Source organism: Calliphora vicina, chromosome 3, assembly GCF_958450345.1.
Source record: "Calliphora vicina chromosome 3, idCalVici1.1, whole genome shotgun sequence".
Taxonomy (NCBI): domain Eukaryota; kingdom Metazoa; phylum Arthropoda; class Insecta; order Diptera; family Calliphoridae; genus Calliphora; species Calliphora vicina.
This window is the reverse complement of record NC_088782.1, coordinates 71,843,131-71,863,394: the sequence shown is the minus strand read 5'-3', so window position 1 is coordinate 71,863,394 and position 20,264 is coordinate 71,843,131. Positions and strand designations below refer to the sequence as shown.

Sequence of the window (20,264 nt, the reverse complement as noted above, 5' to 3'; positions counted from 1 at the left end):
GAATTAGCAATAAGAATGTGCTAGAGTTGGGAAACTTTAACCCGCCCTCAAATGAAATTCAGATGTAAACTTTGACCTTGTATTTTTTTGTTGTGTTGTACATTGTTATGGACCGATCATAATAAAATTTGGTGACATGAATTCGGTATACATAAAACTTATTTGGAGCGGAACTTGTGTAGATACTAGGTTTGCCAGTTTTATTTTTGCAAAAAGCGGGACAAATTTAAAAATAGCTGAAAAATGGCGGGATTTTCAAAACTTTCGCGGGACTAAAGATAATAAATTTTACCTCAAACGTTTTGAAATTGCTGACTGAGTAGTTCCAAATGATTTCGCAAGCTCTTGTTGAGTTTGACAACTGTCGTTATTGAGAAACGCCTCCAATTATTAGATATTTCAGTCACGGACAACCAGCCAAAAGATGGACAATATGATTTTTAATTATTCAGAGTCGATTGATCATTAAGAAATAACTGGTTAAATTACGAACTCTTTTCTGAATAAATATTTGCTCACGGGAAATACAGTTCCACTTAATTGTTTAAATTTTTTTATACATTTTCAACATAATGATGTTCTTTATATGAAATATGAAGTAAGTAGTTATTAGATTTAGAAAATCCGAAAAAGCGGGAATTACGAATCCTGAGCGGGACGCGGGATTTCATGACTAAAAGCGGACAATCCCGCGAAAATCGGGACATTTGGCAACACTAGTAGATACCTACATAAATTAAACATTTATGACCGATAAAGTCCAAATTCGGAGGACATTTGTATGGGGGCTAGGTGAAATAATGGACAGATTTCGGCCAGTTTCAATAGGCTTCGTCATTGGGCCGAACAAATTTTATGTCCCAAATTATATCGAAATATCTTTAATAAAAATCATGATTATAAACATTTTATTTTTCGATCCTGGTTGACTAATCGTTGGAAGTGCCCATATTTGGATGGAAAAATCAAATCGAACATTGAATAACAAGACTTTAGATCCTGATGATTCATCAACCAAATTATTCTGTTATGAAATATAACCATATCGTCTCTCTGACTCGAATTCCCTCTTAATCTTCCAACTAGCTATAGAATAAATTTATGGAAAAACCTACTGTTTCCGTGAAATATTAAAAGCTTGAAATGAAGTGAACTTATTTTCCCTCCACATACTTGTTCGTGTAATATAAAGCTGAGTATGTACATAATACATTTATATAGGAGTACTTTTATATATTTTATATAAATACATATTTTTCCACATATTTACCATTAGACATGGCAGTCCCGTTTGCTGTTCGCTTCAAATCATACAATACATACAATATTCATTTAAACGAAAAAGTTTTGTATTTCAGTTTTGTTTTCTATTTTTGTTTTATGTTTTTTGTTTCAAAATTACTTTTGATAGGAAAATGTATTTGTATTCCCGAAATAAGAAATATAAAAATGAAATTACTTTTAGATTTGTTGCGGTTTTATTACATTTTTCCAACATCCTCAATGATTAATGACCACTCTTGCAAAGTTGTAGTTTTTTAATAAAAAATTACTTTTTCTTGGAAAATACTGTTTCCTAGAGAATGAATTTGTCTGTCTAGACTCTAGACTGTTTCAACAACATATGTGTGTTCTTCGTTTTAATACAGATGTATCAAGATGACGATTAATCGATACTGATACGTGATGTGACGTCTTATTTAAGGGACATTAAAACTTTAATGTTAGAAGAAAGTTTTTGATTGAGTTTTTGTATACTAAATTTAAGTTTGAAATTGATGCTAAAAACTAAATTGTATTAACCTTCAAAAAGTTTAATATTTGAAACTGTAAGCTTATTAATTATGTTAACAGAATAGGTTTGCCAACTGAGGAATATTATTTTATGTAACCAAAGGGCTTAAAGCAATGCTTTATCGGTCTATTAAGGTTGGCAACCGAACTAAAGTGCAACACAAAAGTGGGGCAGAATCAACATTTTTTAGAAATAAATCTGGAATTACTAAACGGCTGGTTTTATCGGGATAAAAAGGAGTATTCGAGTTTAAGTTATTAAAATAAGCTCTATAAATGCACTAGAGGCGGCGCTATGGGGGCTAAAAGTAGAATACCTTCGACATGTACCATTTTTAAACACGTGTCATTATTTTGTTTCTCATCCGATAACAAAGTGTAAAAAACTTGTCAAAAGTCAAAGAGAATTTTCCAAATATTCTGATTCTGACCCATTGTGCGTTGTCAGATTCCAAAATGGTATTATAGATAGCAATTGGCAGCTTTCATTTTCTGTTGCCAAAAAGGCAACCAGTTGCCATCCATAATCTACCCATTAGTTTAAGCAATCGGTTTTCTAGTTGCATTTCGCTGTAGTAACTAAAATTGGTCCTATAACACAGTACAACATTTTTCAGTTCATTGCTTTGGGACTCAATTCTGACAACTGCACGTGAAAGTAGCCCCAAAAATAAGAACTTCTGCATCATTAGTTTTGTCAAGTTGGCTGCCGTATTAATTTAATGGCCATACGAATTTTTTTTCCTCAAGGTGGATTTTTATCACTTTTTCTATATTTTAGCACGGTTATATCTCGTATACCGTACGGAATATCTCTTTTGTGGCTGAAGCAAAGTTGTAGATATTGAATAGTAGAAAAAAAGTACGGAACATACCTACCCGAAAAAGATGCTCACATATAAGACACGCTTCCGAAAATCACTTTAAAGTGCATAAATCTGTAAAAAAATTATGGTATACATACAAAATTCATGATAAATAACTTTTATATAGACACAAATCACACGACCTAATTTCATGGTGATCAGTCCATAATTGGATTTGTAATCCAGTTATTGAGCAAAAAAGGTGAAAAATTGGTTAAAAAATTTAAAAACTGGGCATTTTGGCGATTTTTAAGGCACTGGATGCATCTTTTTCGGGTAGGTATGTTCCGTACTTTTTTTCTACTATTCAATATCTACAACTTTGCTTCAGCCACAAAAGAGATATTCCGTACGGTATACGAGATATAACCGTGCTAAAATATAGAAAAAGTGATAAAAATCCACCTTGAGGAAAAAAAATCGTATGGCCATTAAATTAATACGGCAGCCAACATGACAAAACTAATGATGCAGAAGTTCTTATTTTTGGGGCTACTTTCACGTGCAGTTGTCAGAATTGAGTCCCAAAATCATGTGTTGTACTGTGTAATCAGCAAATAAATACACTTTTTATGGCTCTACTAAATATCTTGTATTAAACAATATAAACTTTTAATAAGTAAGATTTCGTAAATCTGTTTTCTTTGTGAATGTATAGAGATTAGGCAAACTTAAAAATGTATTTAACGATTACAAAATCGACGTAATTAAAACATGAAATATAAATCAAATTTACAACAAATTTTGCATGTTTTTGTTACGTAAATTCATAACGAAATTATTATTTTATCATAGGACTAGCTGACCCGGTGCGCTTCGCCACCCCAATTAGAAGAATGAAATAGTACTATTAAGTCTCCCTTTGTGAATCTAATTGTAAATGTCTAATTTCATATTTCTGGGTCCATTATTATAGAAAAGTTACCACTAAAGTCACCTTTTGTGAATTCAAATTCATTCAGAATCATGTGTGCCTAATTTTAAATTTTTAGGTTTATTATTATAAAATATTCAAAAAGTACCATTGCAATAAACAATTAGTACCATTGATTATCACTTTTGAATTCGCTGTCACTAAACCATAACCCGTCAAGTTTGACTTTTAAATTTGTATAGCCTTTCCTATATTATCAACTAATTTTGTTTATATAACAATTAATATTTAAAAATTATCACAAAACCCAAAAAAAACGAAACCGCGGTTTTGAAATTCTTCGGTTTTATGGAAACGCTAGGAACAAATCTAGGAACAAAGAAAAAGTACCAAGAAGTATGGCCTTGAATTTTCACTCACTTGGGACCATAGACGTCTAATTTCATATTTCTATGTCCATTATTACAGAAAATTCAAAAAGTACCATTAGAATATATAAAAAGTACCAAAAAGCCCCCACTTGTGGTTTCCCACTCACTCCCATATAAGCTTAATTTCATGGTTTTAGGTTAATTGGTGAAGAAATTACCAAAAGTACCATTCGAATAAAGAACAAGTACCAAAAAGTATATCCCTAGAATTTTCACTCACTTAGGACTATATATGCTTAATATCATGTTTCTAAGTTCATTGTTATAGACAATTCAAAAAAGTACCATTAAAATAAAGAAAAAGTACCAAAAACTCTCCCCCTAGAATTCTCACTCACTTTAGAACATATACGATTAATTTCATATTTTTATGTCCATTATTACAGAAAATTCAAAAAGTACCGCTACAATATATAAAAAGTACAAAAAATCAGGCACTTGTTGATTTCCACTCACTCCGGTCCATATAAACTTTACTTCATGTTTCTAGGTTCATTGGTGAAGAAATTACAAAAAGTACCATTCGAATAGAGAAAAAGTACCAAAAAGTCTCCCCCTAGAATTCTCACTGACTTAGGACCGTGTATGCTTAATTTCATGTTTCTAAGACCGTTGTTATACAAAATTAAAAAAAGTACCATTATAATAAAGAAAAAGTACCATGAAGTATCCGCTTGAATTTTCACTCACATGGGACCATATACGCTTAATTTCATATTTCTAGGTCCATTATTATAGAAAATTCAAAAAGTACCATTATAATATAGAAGAAGTACCAAAAAGCAGCCACGTGTGGATTCCCACCCACTCAGGCCCATGTATGCTTTATTTCATGTTTCTCGGTTCATTGGTGAAGAAATTACAAAAAGTACCATTCGATTAAAGAAAAAGTACCAAAAAGTCTCCCCTACAATTCTCACTGACTTATATGGACCATATATGCTTAATTTCATGTTTCTAAGTCCATTGTCATATAAAATTCAAAAAGTACCATTAGATCAGGGAAAGGCAAAACATGGGTGCCGCGTTTTTCATTTACTCTTCTCTTACGTACGTGTGCACACGCATTGTAGAGAAATAAACAACTTTTAATCAGTCTAGCTTGAGAACTCAAACAAGCAGGTTGTGTATCGTTTTTTTATCGCACAATTTAAGAATCAGCGTTGCCAGTGAAAAAAAAAATGTCCCAACTTTTAAAGATGTATGATGAACAATATGAGATTTTTAATTGGGGAAAAGAGACGAAAGTTTACTGGCAACACCGATTCGTGGTGAGAGCGGAGAGAATGTATAACTAATACTATCGTAAAATGCAATAGTATAGGCTGCCTTTCCCTGCATTAGATGAATAAAAAAGTACCTATAGTTCAGTTCTCACATTTTGGTACCTCAATATTGTACCCTATGCCTAACACAAACTTCACTCAGATACAAATCAGCTAACTTTAATAGCGATAAGTGAAATAATTTAAAGTATTAAAAAGGTACCATTAGGAGAAAAGTACCAATTTCCCTTTTCTTCCTTGAACACCCCTCAAGTTTGAAATTTAAAAATATTCCATTTTGCAAAAGTTGTTTATGCTACAGGCATGTCTCAAAATATTAAAATCTGTGTTAATGTGCCCAAGAATAAATATGTTTTAAAAAAAGTACCAAACTGTTTACCCGGATTTGGCTCAATATACACCTAGGTACTCGAGTTCCAAATAACACCCTGTAAGTTAATTTTTGTATGAATCCAGGAACCAACGTTAAAAAATTATCTAAATTGGCTTAATAATTTCAAATATAGTGTATTTTCCCGATTTTATCCCCTTTTTGGTACCTTTTTTATCCCCATTGAGGTGGTACAATTTTATTCAAATAAATTTCTGTAACGTGGTGGGAGCTCATAATAAAATATTCGTATGTCTATGTCAAATTATAGAAAAACATATTTTATGAAAAAGTGCCAAAAATAAACACAATTTTTATCCGTTAAGGGTTCGAATTTCCAAAAAGTACCAAACTTATATTTTTTATTTTTTGATAATTAAAGAATACGATTTAAAATTTGTTTCTATGTTTATTGGTTTAAAAGATACATAGGGTGCAAAAAAAGTACCAAAATACAGTTTTTACACGTTTTCTCCCCTAAATGTTTCGAATTTCGAAAAAGTACGAAACACCTGTCAGCTTATTTTTTAAATGGAGTAACATGCAATTTTAAGTTTTTTTGTATCTATATTAGTTTTGAAGATATAAGGTTACCGAATTTACCCTTTTTACCCCCTAAACTTTCGAATTTCCAAAAATCCCTTCTTATCGGATCGTTTTGGGTAGGGAGGCTAGAATCACAGTTAAAATTTCGTGATTCTAGCTTCAGCCGTTTGGGCTGTGCGATGATGAATCAGTCAGTAACGTTACTCAGTCAGTAACGTTACTCTTTTATTTTAGATTATAAAACAAAAATCTGTTATGGTAATTTTTTTTCATAAAATACGAATTGTATTGTGATTACTAGCTTTAATATACACATAATATTAATAGTTGTTTTAGTCATTCATTTGTATTATGGCTTGTAGGGTGCACTAGCAAATAAACTTTTTCAAGTGTCCCAATAACTTGACAGTAAAGGTGTATTTACTCGTATGTATGTATGAACCACCCTTAACTTTGTACAAACAAATAATAAAATAAAAGCACTACAATTAGAAAAGTTTTTCAAGTGCGTGTTGACATCATCTTAAATGTTGGAGTAGTGTACGAAAATTTATAGCGCCACTTATGAACTACTACTTCAAGTAAAAATAAAATAAAATAAAAAAAAAAATAACTCATAAATAAAAATAAAACATTTATGTTAACGAAAAGTTGTTCAAAGTATAGATACGGTGTGGGAAATATTAAATGATACTATTATATTGCAATAGTACCACGATTATTGAGCCTGTGAATATTTTTTGTGAGATCAACAAATCAGCAAAGGATTCTGCTTCCGAATTACTCCCTCAGTGATCACTTTGGATCTCTTTCAAAACTCTATGATACTGTATATCAAGCAGTGTCCCTTATATCTCGATATAGAATGTTAATATTTTTGGCAATAAGAACTTTTTGTTGTAGATTAAATTAAATTAGTTCTAACACAGCAAGTTCGTTGGAACAAAGCTAAAATTATGAATCTCTATTCCTCTACCTATCCATCTTAGAACCAGCATCAGATTATCTGCACATTCGATAAATCCGGGGCAGATCCATTTATAAATATTTGGAGCTGACTAGATTTGTAATCCGATAAATATATATGAAAATATAAAATTCCAATTTTTAGCTCCTACGGCGATTTAGAATATTTCTCTGAACCAACTGATTTCGTAAGATATTAACAACATGACCGGTTGTACCTACCTGCAGTGGTGGCCAGCTATTTAAGACAAATACTTGAATTTTTCATCAACTGAATTTTAAGTGCGATAGAGCCAAAACAAAAGGACCTACGGGTATGAAATTTCTGTTTGGAAAAATCGATACAACATATATGTAAACAGGTATATATTTGTGACAACCATTTATATTATAAAGGACTTACCATATTATGTTGCAACATATTATGATAAAATTATTCATCATAAATATGGTTGTTTACTGTAACCATATATATATGGTTGATACAATCATGTGAATCGTAAATTAACCATATTATGGTTACCACAATCATGTAAATAGTTACTGTAACTATAATATTGTTAAAAAACTTGTAAGAATGTTGAAATGGTAACAGTAAACATGCACAACTATATTTTTTCTATGCGTGTGAACACTAATTTCATAGGCTGCCACTCTGTCACTATCGATGATTGTGAATCATGCATAAATTCTGTTCCGGTTACCAGAAGATATTATAAATGATATGATACAAGATGCTTATTAGATAGGCCTATATGCCGACGTGGATAAAATAATATATAGAGTTGTATATATCAGTGTTGACTGTGGATATTACTCTTCACTTATTGTCTTTACTATATTAGGAGTATGATCTTGTTATCTTCTCGGACATAGAGTTTGATTATTGCATGCAATTAATCGGTATTATATTTTGGAATAGGGTGATATTTGCTTTGTCTTATGTGGAACATAATTAATACTCTGTATGTTAGGCTGGACAATAGAAGGATTAAAATTGTAGCCCATACCGACGATATATTATATCGGGCTGTAACTATAAAGACTTAACTGCACTTTTCACATGACTTCAATGAATAGGATCGGCCTAAAAATGACAGTACTAATTTGAGCACAGGCAAGCATGTTTTTTCAAAACCTAGCCTATAAAAATCTTTGAAATCGGATGGGAAATATAAAAAAGGCCCCCATAGCGCCGCCCCTGAAGAATTTGTATGGTCCGTTTTAACCCTTTCACGACCATAAGACTATTTGGATAAAAGCAATCCTTTGTATATTTAATGTGAATCAGTTAGCACCAAGAAAACATATTTTTAAATTAAAACAAAAAAATTTTAACGGATTTAATGGAATTTTGGTCGTAAAATGCAAATGTTTATCAATGAACGGAACATGAAAATCCTATGACCAATTATAGACCGATCACCATGAAATTTGGTCGAGTGATTTATGTCTATCTGAAAGTTACGTTGAATTTTGTGTGTTTACCAAAATTTTTGAGCGAATTATGCACGTTAAAGTGTTTTTCGGAAGCGGGTCTATATGGGAGCTATGACTAATTATGGACCGATCGTAACAAAATTTGATGACATGAATTTTGTATATGGGGCATTTCATGTCAAGTGAACCAACTTTTGAAATAGATGTCTTCCGATCGGGATGAAATTTGCACCAAGGTTAGTTCTATTGGATAGTAACTCAAACACAATTTTACAAGATCGGTCGAGAACTCTCTGAGTTATATGGGGTAACATTTTGACATTTTGGTGAAACAGGGGTCTTTTCTTATTCTCGTAACTTATTACCTATTGTTCTTAGCAAAATGTGTCCCAAATAGTTTAGATAGCTCCTTCTTCAATCTTTCGAAAAAAAATATTAAAAAAAAAAATAAAAAATTTTTAATATTTTTTTTCCGAAATCAAAAACTTTTTTGACTTTTTTTTTTAAATGGGCCCTTTTCTTTTTTTTTCTTAAAATAAAGCTTAGATATTTTCCATGAACACCTATTTGGTCGCTTAGTGGGATGCGAATGGGATATCTATCAAAATAAATATTTTGTAACTCAAAACATACAATTTTTGACTTTTTTTTGCAAAATCAAAAACTTTGTTGACTTTTTTTCAAAATGGACCCTTTTTTAATTTTTTTTTAGCTCAAACAAAAGCTTAGATATTATCCTTGAAGACCCTTTTGGTCGCTTAGTGGGATGCGAGTGGGATATCTATCAAAATAAATATTTTGTAACTCCAGACTTACAATTTTTGCCTTTTTTTTTTTGCAAATACTATTTTTTTTTCAAAATGGGCCCTTTTTTTAAAAACTTGAAGATATTTTTAGTCCCTTAGTGGGATGCAAGTGGGATATCTATCAAAATAAATATTTTATAACTCAAGAAATACAATTTTTGACTTATTTTTTTTTTGCAAAATCGATTTTTTCTCCAATATGGGCCCATTTTAAAAAAAAAGTCAAAAAAGTTTTTGATTTCGGAAAAAAATATTAAAAATTTTTTTATTTTTTTTCGAAAGATTGAAGAAAGAGCTATCTAAACTATTTGGGACACATTTTGCTAAGAACAATAGGTAATAAGTTACATGGATATGAAAAAACCCCTGTTTGACCAAAATGTCAAAATTTGACCCCCTATAACTCAGAGAGTTCTCGACCGATCTTGTTGAAAAATTGTATCTGAGTTACTATCCAATAGAACTAACCTTGGTGCAATCGAGATAGAAATTTTGATATAGTTTATCATTTAAAACTAATTTTGATGTAAAAACTTGCTAACTCCACGCTTTTTTGAAAAAACAAGGTAACTCCATAGTTTCTAAAAAACAAAATTATAAGTTTACAACAACGTTGTTTCGAAATAGAACAAATTCGGGTCACAAGTTCTTTGGGTCCAAATTTTGAACCTAAAAAGAGATGAAATATGTACACACAGCCTCAAAAATGAGTAAACAGCCGCGAATTTTTTGATGTTTTTAGGATCATGAAAATCATTATAGTCCGGCTTAAATCTTTTTTTTCACAATCGAATCTATTATTCAACTCAATCTCCAACAAACCGAAACATTAAAATTTTAATCGATGAATAAATTTTAGGATTTTCTTTATCTTAAAAAAAATGAAATATACCTTATATTGATTTTTATACCCTACACCACCATAGTGGGGAGGGTATAATGCGTTTGTGCAGATGTTTGTAACGTCCAAAAATATTAGTCTAACACCCACCTTAAAGTATACCGATCGACTTAGAATCACTTTTTGAGTCGATTAAACGATGTCCGTCCGTCTGGCTGGTCGGCTGGTCGGCTGGCTGTCCATGTAAACCTTGTGCGAGTACAGGTCGCAATTTTGAAGATATTTCGATCAAATTTGGTACATATTGAAACTGGCTGAAATCGGTCCATTATTTCCCCTAGCCCCCATACAAATGTCCTTCCAAAATTGGACTTTATCGGTCATAAATGTTAAATTTATTTATGTATCTCCACAAATTCCGCTCCAAATAAGTTTTATATATACAATATTCATGTCACAAAATTTTGTTACGATCGGTTGTGGTTTTTATTTTTAAGGTTTTAGAAACACTTACACACAAATATGAAAAAAATCAATTTAAAAACATTTGTCTTGAGTTACAAAACATTTATTTTGATAGATATCCCACTCGCATCCCACTAAGCGACCAAAAAGGTTTTAACGGAAAAGACCTAAGCTTTCTTTTGAAAAAAAAAATTAATAAAAAAAGAGTCCATTTTGGAAAAAAAAAATTCAAAAAGGTTTTTGATTTTTAAAAAAAAAAGTAAAAAATTGTATGTCTTGAGTTACAAAACATTTTTTTTATAGATATCCCACTCGCATCCCACTAAGCGACAAAAAGGGTGTTAAAGGAAAACACATAAGCTTTCTTCTGAGCAAAAAAAAAAAATTAAAAAATGGGTCCATTTTTTTAAAAAAAAGTCAACAAAGTTTTTGATTTTGCAAAAAAATTCAAAAATTTTAAATCTTGAGTTACAAAATATATTTTTTGATAGATATCCCACTCGCATCCCACTAAGCGACCATATAGGTCGCTTAGGAGAAGACCTAAGCTTTCTTAAAAAAAAAAATAAAAAAGGCCTATTTTGAAAAAAAAAAGTCAAAAATATTTTTGATTTAAAAAAAAAAAATCAAAAATATTTTATTAAATTTTTTTAATTTTTTTTCGAAAGATTGCATAGATAGCTATCTAAACTATTTGGGACACATTTTGCTAAGAACAATAGGTAATAAGTTATATGGATAAAAAAACACCTGTTTGGCCAAAATGTCAAATTTTGACCTCCTATAACTCAGAGAGTTCTTGACCGATCTTGTTGAAAAATTGTGTCCGAATTACTATTCAATAGAACTAACATTGGTGCAAATTTCATCGCGATCGGAAGACATCGATTTCAAAAGTTGGTTCACTTGACGTGAAATGCCCCATATACAAAATTCATGTCGCCAAATTTTGTCACGATCGGTCCATAATTAGTCACAAAAATTCAACATAGTTAACTTTAATGTATACATAAATCACACGACCTAATTTCATGGAGATCGGTCCACAATTGGTCATAGCTCCCATATAGACCCGCTTCCGAAAATGACATTAACGTGCATAAATCTCTTAAAGATGTTGGTATACACACAAAATTTAACATAAATAACTTTCATATAGACATAAATCACACGACCTAATTTCATGGTGATGGGTCCAAATTGGTCATAGCTCCCATATAAGGCCCACTTCCGAAAATCACTCAAAAATATAAATTATTGAAATTTTAAAAGAAAAATTTCGTCGGGCTTGACCGACCATACTTTCTTACTTGTTTATACTGCATTTGTTTTTGATCAATTAATCGGGTAAATCAATTATGCGGGGATCAATTAAACGAAAACTAGTGTAAATATAAAACAATTTATAATGAAATTAGAGCTTTTACGCGAGTTTGAAATGAATGTGAAAGTTATAGCTACATAGTCATTATAATGATAAGTAGTCTCAAATAATGAGAAAGTTGGATTTGTCGTGAAAACCTTCTGTAGAATTTAGAGTTTCGATACATTAATTCATTTGTTTGAAAGGAGGTGATCTATTATTGCGAAATCCTAGTTCCTTAACGACTGAATTTCGGCAGTAACATATTTCAAATAAATTAACAAAAAAATGTTTATGAACTCGGTCATGACTTAAACAATTATAAAGTGTTTCTCTTTATTTATTTCACACTGTGAATTTATTTATTTTTATTTTTTTTTGATAATGTCAACAAAAGCTGATGACAATTTCACTTGAACTTATGTTGAAACATGAACATATTCCTTCTTTTGGAAGGGGAAGGGTGAAAGGAGAGGGTTGAATTATGTTGAATGTGTGTAGAACTTTCATTTAAACGTGATTAAAATAATAATAATGAAAAACTTTTAACTACTTACTTTGTACATACATAAATAAAAACGCGCATACATAAGTATTTACTACGTTTTTATTTATATGAATGTGTTCAATACATGAGTTATTAAATAAGTAGTTGGCTCCTCATAAATAAATATTGGGGTAAACTTCAGTTTACCTACCACCCACGTTTAATGAATGTATGACTTCACTCCACTTGTTCCAATCAAAGTGTTGCCATGGCGTTAAAAGCCCACAACATACTGTACTTCTGCAGTAAATAAAAAAACAGAACAATTTTTTTCTGAAGTTCAAGTAAAGTGTGGTCGCTTTTTTCAACAGAGGCATATTGATTTTACACAACATGTTTATAATATCTTTCTTGCAATACGATTTTAGTTTTTTAGTGACTTATTTCTGTATAAAGAGTGGAGTGTAAGGAGGAGATTGTAGTGTGTTATGGATATGTAACCTAATTTATTCATGCCTGGCCATGACAAACTTATTTTATAACATTTTTTTCTTCATTAATTTATTTTTGTTTTTTTTAATTTTAAGAATTCATTGAACCTACTGGAAAAAAAATTATAAAAGAGCTCCCACATGTCATTTTGTAGTAGTCGTACATAGATTGGCAACTTATTGTTGCAAAGTTTTTATTTTTTTTTTTGTGGACATTCATACATGTTTTTCGACATGATGATGTAAGTAGATCATGTTTTTGAAAATATACTTTCTACACAAACTCACTGAATGAACCACATGTTTGCGAGTAAGTAGTGCGTCTGCGATGGAGTTGTTGTTGTTGGTGGTGGCGGCGTCTGATCCAACACTAAATGAGGCTACTTTTGGAGTGATTCCCTTTTAAAGCCACCCAAGTGGTTGTTCAAATGTTTGTTTTGATCACTATTGGTATGGTTTGTTAGTTGGATGGATGGAAGGCTGCTTGTTTTCTTAATTATATTTTGGTGGTCATTTGGACAATTGTCAAGAGTTTTTTCTTGGCTTTTTCTCCAAGTATTTTTATCTTGTTCGAATAATTTAACATGTGTTGGTGGGCATAATACATAATTAGGTCTGATGTTCATTTGTACCAGAACTACAGTGATAGAATTTCGATTAATTGTCAAATCTGTTATATATTTATATGTCTATACAGTTTGTTCATGCCTTAATGATGTCGAAGACTTTTTAACTTTTTAGATATTTTTTTTAATGCCCTGAAATAATTGTTTATTTTCAAATAACAAAAGAAAACTAATTTATGACGAGATATAGTGGGTTCGAAAAACAGTTTGTACATATATTTTTAGATACATTTTCTCCCAGTACTTTTATCAGGATTACGTAAGAAGTAATTGATACAAAATTAACTACCGTAGCCATGTAGAGTTTAAGTTCATCAGTTCTATCAACTTCTCAGTTAAACTTCAACGTCTCTAAGCAACCAATATCATAGTTTTTGCTGTGCGTCTTATAAACATATGAGTTAGTTATTTATCCGTTTCAGACAATTATAAGAATTTTGGCATATTTTGCCATTTACTGCATATTTTGCGTTTTATAGCATATTTTTGCATATTTAACTCATAACTGCATATTTTTGATGCATATTTTCTTTATTTTCTTTATTTCCATTATTTTGTTTTCTAAATAAAATTTTATTGCTTGTATAGTAATTTATCATTTCTGTATTTTACAATCTTGTTAAGGTCCAATGATAATTTGCCTAAGCTACTTAAAGAAAAAAAATAGAGCACCCATAATCGATCTTAGTTCCATATATTTGAATTAAATTCAAAATATTCACACACAAAATTTAACAAATAGTAAGAAATACAAGAGAAAAGAAAGTGGGCAACTTCTTAACCAAATGTTGGATACATTTAAAAAAAAAAACTTAAGGTTGCTTGAGACAGTTATGGTTGGGCATAACAGTTTACCACTAATGTAAAATTAAACAACTTTTCAGCAAATGTTCAGAATATTAAGATCCATCGAAAATTTCATGTTCAAAAATATCGAAAATATCACGTCTGTTACAAATTGTAACAAAGATATTAAGAAATCATTAAAAAACAATCAATTGAGGAGAAAGGAAGAAACATAGGAAATGTCACGGTATTTTGAGTTCCAATAATAAAAATGCAAAAAAGGTTTTTTTATTTTTCCGCAGTTTTAAAGAAAACAAATCATTTCACTATTGTAAGGCTTTTTGATAATTCTGTTTAAATTTTGGAAGTCAAATTTAGATGTTAATCTTCATATATGATAAGTGCTCCCAAATCCACTGCAATTTTTTACCAAACAATTACAAACGCTCTCTATAGCGATTTGGAAACATAATTCAAATGATAAAAAAGTAGATTTTAAAGCTTTATGTAGAATAGAAATATTTCGAGAAATTCTTAATATCCTCTCCCTACAATATTATGCAACTAATTACTAAACAAATTTTTATTTACTTCTTATATTATTTTTAATAAAACATTGAAATCAAACAATAACCAACTATTTTTAAGTGCATATTTTTTATATTTTAAGAGCATATTTTTCGTTTATAAGTGCAATATTTTATGCGCATAAAACAGTTTTTTTAGAGCATATTTTTGGTTGCCCTGTTAATGACTTATGTAATCCTGTAATGGATCATCCTAGTGAAATTCGCAATGTCTGCATACTTTAATGAATTTTCCAAAAACCCAAAGAAAATTAAAACTGCGGTTTCGGTTTTAAAAGATTTGAAACCGGACGACATTGGCTAATTTGTTAAATATTATTATATTATAGAAACCACAAACTTTTGATAATATACAAAAAAAAAATATAAAAACGTTGCTAATATATTGATAACTGCTAACATATTGCTCACCACAGCTTATGAATGTGAATGTGTTCCATCGGTTTCAACATACGAGAGCGGTTGAGAAGGGCTGATTTTTACAGGGAAGACAAAGCATAGGTCAACCAAAAAAAAATTTGAAAACCAAGAATTTTAGGCTTACTCCATGAAGATTGTTATAAAACTCTACAAGAGCTTGCAAAATCATTGCCAGCAGGATTCATCCAAAAGCTGGGAAATGGGGTATCATACAAATTGAAGCTGAGAGACCTTGAAGACGACTTTGCATGACCGAAATTATGCTTACACGCTATAAAACAGAATCATTTTTGCACTGAATCATTACTTGCGATGAAAAATGGATCCATTACGATAATCGGAAGTGTAAGTGATCGTATGTGAAGCCCAGCCAACCGAATCGACACCAAAGCCATATCACCATCAGCTTAATTACGGCCTCTAGTTGCCTTTTCATAGAGTTTCCAAGATATTCAATCATATCTTTAGTAATTTACCCCTCTTTTCCGTTAAAGAGGCTTCGGAGTTCGTCCTTAGATTAAATGCTTCGTTTTCCAATATTCCGGTCTAAAATTTCTCACAGGAGCTCTTTTTTGATTATGGCCTGGAGATTGCGGAGGTGAATATAGCTGCTTAGGCACGTTATACAATAGTCACTCCTTTACAATTATTGCGGTGTGCTTTGGGTCATAGTCTTTCTTAACAACCCATGGTGTTACAGGACCTAATTTTTCAGCACTTACTTTCAGATTGTCCTTTAAAATTTGTAAGTAGTCTCGGCTATTCATTGTAATTGCAATGAATACAAGATTCCCAGGTCCAGGCCCACAACACATCCACACCATCAAAGACCCACCGCCATGTTTTACGGTAGAACTAAGGTTTTTTAAATGTAAAAACTTTGCATAAACCTACTTATATTCTCCACAGTATTTCTGGAATAAAGTATGGTAATATTTAGTGATGAGCGTATATTTGAGATTTTTGGGTCAAAATCGAGAGGTAATATCTGTAGAAAAAGATATAGTGAAAAGATTTTTTGATCATCATATCGAGATCTTCACATAGGGAATAAAAACATGAAAAAAGTATGACAATACCTCCAAATGCGTAAATGCGATTTTTGAGAAAAACTAAATTGTTGGCCATATTTTGGCGAATTATGTTATCCATTGCATAAGTTTGCTTTTACCATCCAACATGATATGATTTTAAAATTATATTTAAAAACTGGTTTTTAGTTAAATTTTTTTAAACTGAAAATAGTTCTAAAACAAAAGAGCCAAACTCGAAAAATATTAGTCGAAAACGAAACTCTAGTTATTACTGGATCCATAATAACACTTGAGCATTACATCATCCATTAAAAGTTTACTACGGAACGATTGGTTGGCCGAAATTATGCTACTAAATTGTAATAACAAGTGGAGCTCTCAAAATGCAACATTTACGACTATCATACTGTCTACAAATAAGCTCTAATAGATTCATAAAACACAAAATATTATTAATAGAACAGTTTGAGCTTGTATTTCTTGTAGGTCCCGAGATATATTTCTTCTAATAATAGAATCGTTAACATTCTTTCGTTCTATTAATATTTAAAATTATGTTTGGTTTACACATGCATGTGTGATTGTGTTAGTGCAAAAGTATGAATATGTTGAGTTTTTGCATGTTAATTAAACAATCAGCGGCATTTCAAAAAGCGGTACATAGAAAAATATTGCAAATATTAATATTGATTATAGCTTAGGTGCATACATAGCATGTATGTATCTATGATTTTAAGTGGGTACACGCAGTGAAAAATATAGTTGGGCATGGTTACTGTAACCATTTCAATATTGAACAACATATTATGATAAAATTATTTATCATAAATATGGTTGCCACAAACATATATTTGTTTACTGTAACCATATATATGGTTGATACAATCATGTGAATCGTAAATTAACCATCTTATGGTTACCACAATCATGTAAATGGTTACTGTGGCTATAATATTGTTAAAAATCTTGTAACACTATTTAAATGGTTACAGTAACCATGCGCAATTATATTTTTTCTCTGCGTGTACCTGCCGTAAAGGCCTATACCGCAAAGTAGTCTTAATACCGGATGGAAACAATGCGTCTATCACAGCCATTGAATGACTTGCAAGGAACATTCAATTGGCAAATTCTTGTACATTGACTGCACAGATCAATGCATATACCCTTTGCTCGAGAGCTCGGGCTATGTAATCCCTGCCACCCATAGCTAGGACAGTCATCAAAGCTGCAACATCCGGCCCATCCAGTCCGATGTACGTTCTCTGACTTCAAAACCTCCCAGCCGATAAAAGTTAACGTGAGTGTTCTTAAACCACACACAATTGTCCTCGAATGAGAATCAAGCCCAACAACCAGTACATCACGAATGCCACTACCCCAATACGTTTTCTGATCACAACGCTAATTGCATTCTGCTACTTTCAGTGGCTTTATTGAAATCGGCAACAACACCTAGTAAGATACATTTGGAGTCCCGAATTTTGTCACTAGCCCAAACATCAGTACTTAAACCAACAGTCTTCTTCCCGTTTTGGGTTTTAAACACAGCCACAGCGTGCTCACCGAAGTAACTTCACCAACGATCCTATAGAACAAAAGCCCTGGGGCCAACGGATCGCCGCTGTACTAGACTAGACTCTAGTCAGCTGCGAATTAAAAAAAAAATAAAATCCTTACTTAGGAATGAGGTTCGTGAACCGCGGAGCCCCGGTTTCCCTCCATATGTCCCCTTGAGGAATAACATCAAGGTGTGGAGCATCACCAACCATGCCCTAAGAGGCATACATAGTGCATTGGTATTGTTGGACTATTATATCAAGTGTCAAAATAATAATAGCCGATTACTTGAAAATTAAAAAAAACGATTTTTTTGCTACTAATTTCTGATTTTTTTTGCCGTTTTAATACACAAAAGGTTTTAAAATTAGAACGAAATGCTTCTATGGCGATCCTGCGTGCAATTTTAGATGCTACTTCAGAAGACTTTGACAGTTACTACAACAACTTATTTACTATGCAATGGTGCCTATTAACTCGAAATTTGGATTTTTTCGAATTATGACGTTGTTGCAGCAAATGAGCGATATGTCTGCTATCATTTTCTCTACTCTTTCGCCAAAAAATACAGTTGTATCCGGCTTTAAATTTCATTTTAATGTATTAAAAAAACGATTTTTTGCTTCTACTGAAAATTTTTAAATTTTGAGTTGACTCTCTTTAGAGGTGCCAGTGCGATATTTTCAAACATCTCATTTGAAATCTTAAATACTAAAAAATATTATTCTATTTAAATATCATTCATTACTTACCTCCAACAGTGATATGAAAATAATGAATACTGGCGGAGGCCAGCAACGTTTTCTATCGGCCAAATAAAGTTGCTTTGCATTAGTTTCGTTCCTTGCGCCAACACTAGCGGCATTAGTGCCACAACCACCGCCACTAATCACACTTGGCAACAATGAAAACTTTGTTGGCAATTCATAAAAATACGCTGGATTCATGCAATGATGATGATAAAATCCATACGAATTTGACGAAATACAATGAGAATTTTCAATATCACAATGACATTTTACATTCAATACAACTGCAGCATCTAGATTTGGTTTCTTGAATGTTTGACTTGTTTGTTGTTGTTCTGCTTTTGTTGCTGTTGTTAAGGCTGTTGATGATGGCAACAGATTCGTTAAATTCGTTAAAGTTTCATTGGGAATGTCTGTGGAAGTTAAGATTTTTTGTGATTCCTTTGACTTTGATACAACAAGCATTTCCGCTTGTTGTTCATGGGATATCATTGCGCTTAAAAGACAGCGGCAGCAGTAACAACAACCACACCACCAACTTCATATGCAACAGCAACAGAAATTACTATAGAATTATAGTTGCAACAAATCCCTCATTTAATACTTTGGTAAATACAACTGAGACATGATGTTATTGCTGCTGATGCTGTCGGTGAGAAGGATGATTTTTTTTATTATTTCTTTGTTTCCATTTATATCTTCTTCTGCCATACGAACATGGATGGATGAAACTGCAACTCTTTTATTTATTTCTGTTGGATTTTTCTTTTTTTGCTGAGATTTTCTTTTTTTCTTTTGAGTATTTTTGTTGTCGTTGTTGATGCTTAATTTAAAATGTAGGAACTTTGATTTACATTGGGCACACTTGGGGTGGCGATGCTGGCTGTCAGTTGATGTTGGTTGTGTGACAGTGACACTGTTATTTTGTGGCAGCGGCGGCGCTAAGTACTGCTACTGTGCCACGCTAAAATCATGTTACTTGTCACCTCTACAGCATGTGGCATATACAACTTAAACCCGTTGGCAACATTTCACTTTAGCTGCAAATACAAGAGCAAATACAACAAATTACAACTTATTTACGATAAAAAAAGCGAAAATAAAACTAAAAGAAAACAAATCTTAAAATAGTCGTAAACAATTTACAAATGAAAATGTCTTTGCCGTAATTGGCTCAAGGTTAATTTAAAATAAAATGCAAATTGACTTGAACAATTTAGCACCTTGTGCATAAATTTACCAAGAAAAAAAAATACACTTGTCATTGCAGATAGTCGAAAGAAAAAACAACTAAATAAATAATAATAGACAATTTCCTTTTTATACTTAAATACATATCTAATTTTATTTGTAAGAGAAACAAATCTTGTTTGTTAAGTAAATTTTTCCTATTTAAAGTTTTCTTCGTTTAAATTAAAAAAAAACGAAAACAATGATAAATAAAAAATAAAAATTCATGAGCATTTAATGACGAAA

General features: G+C 31.5%; 1 protein-coding gene across 1 annotated transcript in view; it reads right to left on the bottom strand.

Annotated features, from left to right (window-relative positions):
* Positions 1–19,828, bottom strand: part of LOC135953782 (protein rhomboid-like) — a 31,986-nt gene extending 12,158 nt beyond the window's left edge. The window contains exon 1 of the mRNA XM_065503790.1: positions 18,792–19,828. Within this exon, the coding sequence (XP_065359862.1) occupies positions 18,792–19,280 (489 nt within the window). The 5' untranslated portion in view covers positions 19,281–19,828. The remainder of the gene's footprint in view (positions 1–18,791) is intronic.
* Positions 19,829–20,264: the final 436 nt, after the last annotated feature.